General features: G+C 36.8%; 1 protein-coding gene across 1 annotated transcript; it reads right to left on the bottom strand.

The window, feature by feature from the left end:
- Positions 1-839: 839 nt before the first annotated feature.
- On the bottom strand, positions 840-9,554 carry LOC101981452 (amine sulfotransferase-like). The gene is made up of 4 exons (XM_005372204.1): positions 9,413-9,554; positions 6,824-7,032; positions 2,183-2,309; positions 840-943 (listed from the first exon to the last, which is right to left on the bottom strand). Exons 1-4 carry the CDS (start codon positions 9,552-9,554, stop codon positions 840-842), a joined length of 582 nt encoding a protein of 193 aa, XP_005372261.1.
- Positions 9,555-10,068: the final 514 nt, after the last annotated feature.

Below are 10,068 nucleotides of genomic sequence, written 5' to 3'. Positions count from 1 at the left end.
ACTGGGGAGGGTCTGAGTGGGAAGAGAGAAATGACAATGCCAGAAGCGTGGCAAGGTAAGATCAATGCACACCCTATTAATTGGCAAGAACATAACATCAAATGTTGTTGTAATTGGAGTGGCAAGGCTGCATCCCCAGCACCCCGGCCGCCTGGCTAGCTTATGCCCTGAAATAATGACACACAAATTGTATTTATTTAAACACTGCTTGGCCCATTATATCTATCCTCTTCTCAGCTAACTCTTGCACCTGGACTAGCCCATTTCTAATAATCTGTTTAGCATCAGTCTTATCGGGAAAGATTCTAGCCTACGTCCATCCTGGGTTGGAGATTCATTGCTTGTTTCTCAGAGAGCAGAGTTCTCGCATCTGCCCACGAGAGGGGAGCATGGAGTCTTTGAGCTCACTTCCTCTTCCTCCCAGCATTCTGTTCTCTTTACTCCTCCCACCTATGTTTTAACCTATCAGGGCCAAGCAGTTTCTTTATAACTTAACCAATGAAATCAACAGATCGAAATATGACACTCCCACATCAAAATATCACTAATGGATGTAATTAATATGTGATAATAAAGTTTTTTAATTATGAAAGTCTTTGTTGGTGTGAAGTTTTGGGGTTGCTTTTGGCACAGGTGGTTGCATAAGAAAAGATCACAAAAGATTTTACATAGAGAATAGAGTAGAGGGAATGCACAGTGAATGAGGCAGAGGCTGGACATTAGAAATAATCTTCAACAAAAAGCCCAAAGAAGAATTAAAGTATGAAGGTAACTGAAAGAATGTATTTTCACCCAAGAGAATAATTGTGTAAAAGAAATCATTTAAAAATACAACTACTTCATCTTACCTTCTTCATATCTTCATAGCTCAGGAACATAATATTGAAGTCATGTCTGTGTTCATACCAGCCTCTTATGTGGTCAAACCAATTGCTTCCTACCACTTGGAAGAAAAGTAACAAGTGAGAATGCCAAGCTGTGTGTCCATGCAATGAACAACAAACACTGTGCCTCCTTTTCTGGTTTGGATTTTTTAGAAAAAAATGGAGGGCATGTGGTGGACATCTATATCCCTAATTAAAATGTTTAGTGGTTTGGGGGAACAATTACCTCACATTCATATAAACCTGTCTATATAATGGAATAGGAAAGAAGTAATAGAGAAATAAAGGGCCTGAGGCTGCAGGTGACTTTAAAACATAGTGTTCCTTCTTCCTACTTCTCCATAGAGGTCACATGTCTGTTTTTCCTCTTGTTCACTGTCTGCAGTGGTGCACAATCTGAATATCATCTTACAAGCAAGTGAAATTCTGATTCCACATGTGATGTGTTGTGAAATAATGCTCTTGTACCCTATAAAGATTTGTCACTTGTATTGGTTTAATAAAAACTGATTGGCCAGTATCCAAGCAGGATGTATAGGTTGGGTGACCAAACAAAGAGAATTCTGGGCAGAGGATAAGCAGAGACAGTCATCATACAGAGGAAGCAAGATGAAAATGCTGTACCCAGAAAAGGTACCAAGTCATGTAGTTAAACATTTATAGGAATTATGGGTTAACTTAAGTTGTAAGAGCTAGTTAATAATAAGCCTGATCCAATAGGCCAAACAATTTATATATGATTAACATGAGCCTCTATGTTTCTTTGGGATTGACTGACTGCAGTTCCATGAGGGACAGAAACTTCTATCTACACTGATAAGCCTCTTGCCTTAATTAATACATCTATGTAGTAGGATGAACAATTCTACAGCTGCAGTATAAAGCCATACACAGGCTCAAGCAAAACATACAAGAACCCTCAGCATTTCCTCTGCCAGAATGGATTATTCTACCTTTGCCACTAGTTGTAAAGAATTGATAGAATATCTGTAACCCAAAATACTTCCTACATGACATGGCTTTGTAATCCTGACAATCCTCAAATGGTGCATAAAGATAGAAAACAAAGTTGGTAGTGAATAGAGCTGGCATGCAATTGTCACTAGAGATAAGTTCTTTGTGTTTTGGTTTTTGTTTGTCTGCTATTGTTTTTCTTGTTTCAGCATTTTTTCTTGTTCCTTTCAAAAAGAAATGTCTTGTTCCATTTCTTTATACTATATTCTATATGTCTGAGAATTTGGCTTACTGGCACCTTTTGTGTAATTCATTTGAGTATGGGTCAATGAATTAATACTTACCTCTTCCGTCTAGGAATGTTTGCATAAATGTTTCCACAGAATTTGAAGCTTCAAGTAAAACAATCAAATTTGAAAAATGAAAGTAGGAGGTCAAAACATCTTTAGGATTTCTGTAGATATAAAGAATCTGTAGGAAGAATTATGTAATTATTTCTTTAATCAAATCTTGGATATGCTTATAGGTTTTTAAATACAATTTTATAATATTCAATTGTAACAATAAGCATAATTATTTCCTCTATTCTTTGAGCTGTACAAATTCAAATGGTTTTTATTTATATTTTGATATTACAAAGAGTAATATAGTAAACAACCTTTCTTATGGCATTTCATGTTTAAGAATATAGTTCAAAAAAGAGGTCAAGACCATGATGGGGACACCCACTGAAACAGTCTACCTGAGCTAATGGGAGCTCACCAACTCCAGTTGAACATGGAAGGACCAAACATAGGTCCAAACTAGACCCTCTGAATGTGGGTGAGTGTTGCATGGCTGGGGCAGACAGAGGGAACACTGGCAGTGGCATCATGATTTATCCTTACTGCTTGTACTGGCTTTGGGGAAAACTATTGTGTTTGGATAGATATATTGCTCAGCCTAGATATAGTAGGGAGGGCCTTGGACTTTCCCCAAAGCAATGTGCCTTACCTTGTCTAAGGAGTGGATGGGGGTGGGGTTAGAGTGTAAGGGGCTATGTGGAGGGAAAGAGATTAGGGGAGGAAAACAGAAGAACTTGGATTGATATGTATAATGAAAAAAGATAGCTTGTTTTCTTTTTAAAAAACAATAAAAAAAATTAAATTGAAAAAGAATGTAGCCCAATTCTCAAAAATCATATTGTTTGTAACGTTCATAAATGCTGAACATTAATTTGACTTATGTGATCAAAATATATTATATAAAATTTTTAATTAAAAATTTAAAAGTAAAATTCATTACCCATGAGGATCAATTGATGGGTATTATGTAATAGCAAAGGAGATAAATCCGAAACAAAAATTAATAATCACATTGATATAACTAGTAATCTATGATCATCAAATAAAGATGACTTTTTCCTTCATATCTTTCAGAAAAATAATGTAAATATGAGTTAAGCGCATAAGTAGGATAAAAACTCACACATAGAAACAATAATCTGTGGATGTCTGTCCACAACATTAGCACCTGGGTATCTAGGGCAGGAGGAGGAGCTCATGCCAGCTTTGGCTACATGAAATACTCTCATAAGGGAAATAAAGTAAGGGAGTGAGGAAAAGAATGATAAAGAAAAACCAAAGCCCAGAGAATGTATTTCTAGGCTTAAAGAAAAAAAAAGAAAGAAAGAAAGAAAAAAAGAAAAAAAGAAAAAAAAGAATTCTCAAATGTGAATTTATTTAAATGAAAAATCAGACAGGTCCCATGGACTCCACCTGCACCAGGAAGAAACAGGTGAGTATCTGATAACTTGGCTGGAAAGTCCTGCTCTCTAGGTCCTAAACCCTGCACTTCTGCCAACCAAAGAACCCCCAGCAATCAGGCAGCAGTTGTCTCTCCCATCAACCATCCCTTGCTGCAGGACCCACTGGCTGACATACACATGAAGGGACAGCAACTCCTTGAGCCACATGCCCAAACTGAACCCAGAGGAAGAGGCCAGAATTTCATCTGGAGAAAGAGCAAATCACCAGAGCTACAGAACCCACTTGTACCAATTAGAGGAAAAGATGGGTAGACAGCAGTGTAAGAATACATACGACAACATAAAGAGCAACATGGCGTCACCAGAAATGAGTGGTTCTACAACAACCAGGTCTGAATATCCCAACGAAAAGATGAAGCAGAAGAAATGACCTTACATATAACTTTATGAAAATGATGAAGGCCCTTAAAGAGTAAATGAAAAGTTCCCTTTAAAAAAATGGAGGAAAATTAAAAAAAAAAACAGTGGAAGAAATCAATAAATCCTTTAAAGACAGTCAAGAATACCATAAAAATATCAAACAAGTGAAGGAAACAGTTCAAATAGAAGCAATAAAGAAAATACAAATTGAGGTCCCCATGGAGCATGGAGACCTTGGAGGAGGGCTAAAGAGGGGAGGGAAGAAGCAGGGAGGGGAGCAGAGAAAAATGTAGAGCTCAATACAAATAAAAAAAAACACAAACAGGAAATTCTGGATGTGGAAAACTAGGGTAAATGAACAGGAACTGTTGATGTAAGCATAACCAATAGAATGAAAGATATGGAAGATAATATCTCAGGCATTGAAGATACAATAGAAAAAAATGATTCATCAGTCAAAGAAAATGTTAAATGCAACAAATTCTTAGCATGAAACATTCAGGAAATCTGGGATACGATAAAACAACCAAACCTAAAAATAATAGGAATAGAAGGAGAAGAATACCAGCTCAAAGGCATAGAAAATATTCAACAAAATCATACAAATGATGTGGGAGTGTCATATATCAATCTGTTGATTTCATTGGTTAAGCAATAAAGAAACTGCCTTGGCCCATTTTATTGGTTAAAATATAGGTGGGTGGAGTTAACAGAACGGAAGGCTGGGAGAAAGAAGCTGAGTCAGTGAGTCGCCATGGTTCTCCCACTCCAGGCAGATGCAGGTTAAGATCATTCCTGGTAAGCCAGCTCATGGGCTACAGCAGATTATTAGAAATGGGCTAGTCCAGGTGTGAGAGCTAGCCTAGAAGAGGCTAGATAGAAATGGGCCAAGCGGTGTTTAAAAGAATACAGTTTCGGTGTAATTATTTTGGGTAAAGCCAGCCGTGCGGGCGGCTAGGTGCCAGGGACACAGCCCGACCGCTCATAATACAACATACAAAACTTTCCCAACCTAGAGAATAAAATGCCTATGAAGGTACAAAAGCATACAAAACATCAAATATATTAGACCCCCAAAAATATATTCTTGAAATATATTAATTAAAACACTAAACATACAGAATAAGAAAAGGTATACCAAGACTTTCAAAGGAAAAAAGCCAAGTAACATAAAAAGATAGACCCTAAAGAATTACACCAAAATTCTCAACAGAAATTCTGAAAACAAGGAGGTCCTCAGCAGATGTTATGCAGACAGTAAGAGAGATCATGGATGCCAGCCCAGACTACTATACCCAGCAAAACTCTCAATCATCATATATAGACAAAACAAGATATTCCATGACAAAACCAGATTTAAACACTACTTAGCCACAAGTCCAGCCCTACAGAAAGTAATAGAAGAAAAATTCCAATCTGAGGAAGCTAGCTGGACCCACAAAAAACACAGCTAACAGGTAACCTCATACCAGCATTCCCCAAAGGGAAGCACACAAACATGACCACTATCACCAAAACCAAATAGGACAGTAATTAACAATCACTAATCATTAATATCTCTTAATATAAATGGTCACTTATAAAAAAAGACAGGCTATCAGAATGAATACAAAAACAGGACTCATCAATCTGCTTTATAAAAGAAACACACCTCAACCTCAAAGACAGTGATTACCTCAGAGTAAGGATTAGGGAGGGATATTCCAAGCAAATGGACCAAAGAAACAAGTGGGTGTAACTATCCTCATATCTAAGAAAATAGATTTTAAACTAAAATTATGCAAAAGAGATGGAGAAGGACACTTAGCTCGTGTCAGGCTAGTGGGAGCTCAGGGATTATGGACTAACAGGTGGGGAACCTGCATGGGACTGAACTAGATCCTCTACATGTGGGTGACAGTTATGTGGCTTGGTCTGTTGGAGGGGGCCCTGGCAGTCGCATCAGGACCTATCCTGGTTGCCTGAAATTGCTTTTTGGAGTCCATTCCCTATAATGGGATACCTGACTCAGCCTTGATATCAGGGGAGAGGCTTGCTCCTGCCTCTAGTTAGTATTCCAGACCTTGTTGATTTCTGAAGGAAGGCCTTACTCCCTCTGAGAAGTGGATGGGGAATGAGGATGGGATAGGTGGAGGACATGGAAAGAGGAGAGAGGGGGACTTGGGGCTGTATATAAGGATGAAAAGTAATTTTTAATAAAAATATGAAAAATAGCAAGAAAAATCAATCAGTTTGATAACACTAAAATTAAGAATGTTCCTGATAAAAACACTCATGAGAAAAGCAATCAGAATGAGCTAAAATAGATTCATATCTAGGAGTGATAGAAAGCAAACTGAACAGAAGAATGTAATAAAACATTGGGCTATTGATACACTCTTTTCACACAATCAAAAATAACGATGGCCACTAAACATCCAACATTGGCACTCCCATTATGAGGATGAGGATGCAAATTAACATACATTTGAGACACCTTTTCCTAGCTGCCATGTTGATAAACATCTAAAATTCTGATATGTCAAGTTACTAGGGAAACATTAATAAGTCATCTTTTACACATTTCTGCAAAAAATGACAAATCCACTTTCTTCAGAATTACTGTACCACCTTTGTAAGTGGAGTACTCTGGTCACTGTGGCTTTGCAGTTCAAGTCATGGGTGTGGGTTCTAGGGAATCTGGTGGAAGAGTACCAGGAGACACACTCAAGAACATTCATAGCAGCTGCATCACAGTGGCAAAACATTGGAATAGACTAAATAGTACTTAGAGAAGGCATTTCATGGGTACAGTAAGTCACTAAGCTTTATGACATACTTTGACTTTTTTGTTCTTGAAAACTTTTGGTACCAAATAATACGGGAGGTGGGAACAAAAGATACGAGGTGATGGCATTTTGGCATAGTCCACATTATGAATATTGTACTCAAAGAATGGTGCTCTGTCTACTGTTTGGATGTTTTCAGTGTTGTTCCGGTGTCCCTCAAAATAAATCAGGCTGAGGATCTGCTGTGTCCAGATGGTACCTGTCAAAAAAGTTAACAATCATATTTTCAATGCTGAAGTAGGTTTTAATAATAAATACCAACAGTAATGATATATATTTTATGAATAATTTGGAACTCTCTTTTCCTTTAAGACCCCAGGCAGGCTTGCACATGCCAGCTTTTCATTCCCCATTGTCTGTATCGAACACTCAAGTCGGTATAAGACTGAACTCAACAACTCTCTGTTTCGTTCTCACTTACAAAGATACGGTAATTTGTAATGACAATCCAGATGATTCTTGTAGTGGCTCTGAGTTTTATATTTCATGTGGAGTCCTTTCGGTAATATTTAACTGCCATTGACATATAACATTTGCAGATATTGACAGGTAAAATGCAGTATTACTACATGTGGATACATACAGGGTGGTCAGATCACACCAGGGATAGTGGCATTTCTGTCTTGCTGACAGTTTTTTTCTGTTTGGAGCCTTCTACCTTATTTTTTAATTTTCATAAGATACATAGAAGGTTATAGAATGCCACTTTATTGCTGTTCACGGGCAATTCTGACTCATTTCTTAAATTATTTATGTATCTTTTAGAACTATGAAAAAACTAATAGAATTAAATATTTCTAGTTTCTATTTCTTATCTTGCTTTGTACTCTCAAAAACTTCTTTGCCATATTCCCATTAATTGATCATAGCACACATGTAGAAAGAGGAAACCAAAGATTTCAGTGTTATTGACATTTGTTCTCTGGGCTATTAGAGCAAGTCATACAGTGGAAGTATTTGGTAAATACCTGCAAAATTTCAATTCTATTCCCTTTAAGAATGGACACCATGTGATCAAATGCTGTTGTGCTTAGGTTTAGCCTTAATTATTAGTGGCTATTCCAAATAATTCATTGGTGGCAGTATAGATTTGATTAACCCTTAATTATTAATGACTATTCCAGACAATTCTCTGGTAGTGGTATAGATTGGATCAACCAGTCACTATTCCCAGTGAGGAGTGATGTTGCACCATATGAAGCAGTGCCTGAAATCTTGAAAGAACTGATCATGTCAAGACATCCCAGACTCCAGGGCTTCCGACAATGAATGTGTCGATATCCTGTGTGGCACATTATAACCATGCATCGCCCATTTCATTCTTTCTGAGGACCTCCAGAAGCACCCAGCATCTCATCAGCGTCTGAGTTACTTAGTTATTATCTACAGTGAACCAGGGACTGCCTCACGGGGTCCTCCAAGTTTTGTAGCACATTAAACATCACAAAGACAGAAAGTAAAGTAGGATTTGATACGAACAAAAATATTTTTGCAAAGCATCTTTATTTACTGAAATGGTCAAATATGGGCTTAAAATCTTGGTGTTATTGTACAAGGGCAGTGAGGATGGTGGGGATGTGAAATCTTAACACCTATAGCTTTACTATTTAGTTTGTTTTAACCACTGCAAAAACTTACACCAACACTTGTAAGTTTCCCTTCTGCTGAGGTAGAAGAACCTTTACAAAAGGAACTTCAGTTCATCTTCATGTCCAACAGAAAACAGGAGTCAAATGGGAGTGTTTGTGCTTGCTTGTCCTGATGAGCTTCACAAACCAGGAAGCCTCACTGTTGCAAGATTTTTTTTCTATTTTTGAGAATTTTAAGTACATTACAGTTGTCTTGGAAACCTTGTCAGCTAAATTGCATGCATTGGAAATTTAATCATTGTCTGAGATAAAGTCTCTACATAATAAAACATGTATCATTTGCAGAAAAGGTTTTTGATTATATCAGACCTGTTCAACAGGCTAAGGCATCTTGTCATCATTTACCAACAAGTTGCTGTTGGCTTCTTGTTTGATTACCACCCCTCAGCATTTTCCACAATAAATTACAGTATATTCATGGCAAGTGTTCTTAACCCTTAGAGACTTGAGTTTTATATATGTTTTGATCATACATTATTCTAAACTATAGGTGATTACAGATACTGTTGTCTGATGGAATTTAGGATATCATTGGATTTGTATGAGGGGTTATCTAGATTAAGTTCATCAAGTTGGACTACAGATGTTAGTTGACAAGGAAACTACACCTGCCATTGGGACTTCTTCTTCAACATGATGATGTATTCTGTTGCAGCAGTGAGAAAAGAAACTAATATTTTTGAAATGACAGTGTGTGGAAAGAAGACTATTTATGTACTTATTATCAAACCAAGATACCGGCAGTAATGGTGCACATCTTTAATCCCAGAACTTGGGAGACAGAGGCAGGCAGATCCATGTGAGTTCAAGGCCAAACTTGTCTACAAGAGCTAGTTCCAGGACACCTCCAAAGCTACAAAAACAGTCTAAAAAAACAAACAAACAAGAAAAACAAAGACAAATGCCATATAGTCTACTTATTCCACTCACCAGATTTTGGATATGTGACTATGAAGACATCATCATCTCTAATTTCCTGATCATCCATATTTTCAACTGTGTTCATGTCAACTAAAGATCTTTCAAAGTTATAGCCTTTGAAGTTAAGTAAATATTCACCTTTATTGTTCATAGTGATTTACCTAGAAATAAAAATGATAAAATTTTTTTTCACTATCGTAGTATTTTCCAATAGTGAGCAATGCTTCTTGAGTGGTCTACATGTGCCAAGCACCACTGAAATGTCCCTCACATATTAATATTTATTATAATAAGCAACTACATATGCTAGATTATTTAAATTTATAACAATCTTACATTACTACATTTTTATTGCCACAATATAAAATATTAAAAAACAACATAGCAGAAAGTTAGAAAGGTTTTTCTATAATTATAGATGGGAAAGGTGATCTTAATTCTAAACATACAAATGGGGAAACTAGAGTACAGAGAATACAACCAACTTATTCAAGGTTTTCCAGTTGGTCAACTTAGAAAGATGACAGCAAAAAATTGGGGCAGAGTATATGTTCTGAAGAGTTTTTTGTATATTAAATTTTTATCCCTTATACTTTTGTTACGAAAACAATAATTTCCTTATGGACTATACTTCAAGTGTCCTCTTCCTAGGGAATGGATGACCT

Source organism: Microtus ochrogaster, unplaced genomic scaffold, assembly GCF_000317375.1.
Source record: "Microtus ochrogaster isolate Prairie Vole_2 unplaced genomic scaffold, MicOch1.0 UNK281, whole genome shotgun sequence".
Taxonomy (NCBI): domain Eukaryota; kingdom Metazoa; phylum Chordata; class Mammalia; order Rodentia; family Cricetidae; genus Microtus; species Microtus ochrogaster.
This window is presented reverse-complemented; position numbering and strand designations above follow the sequence as displayed.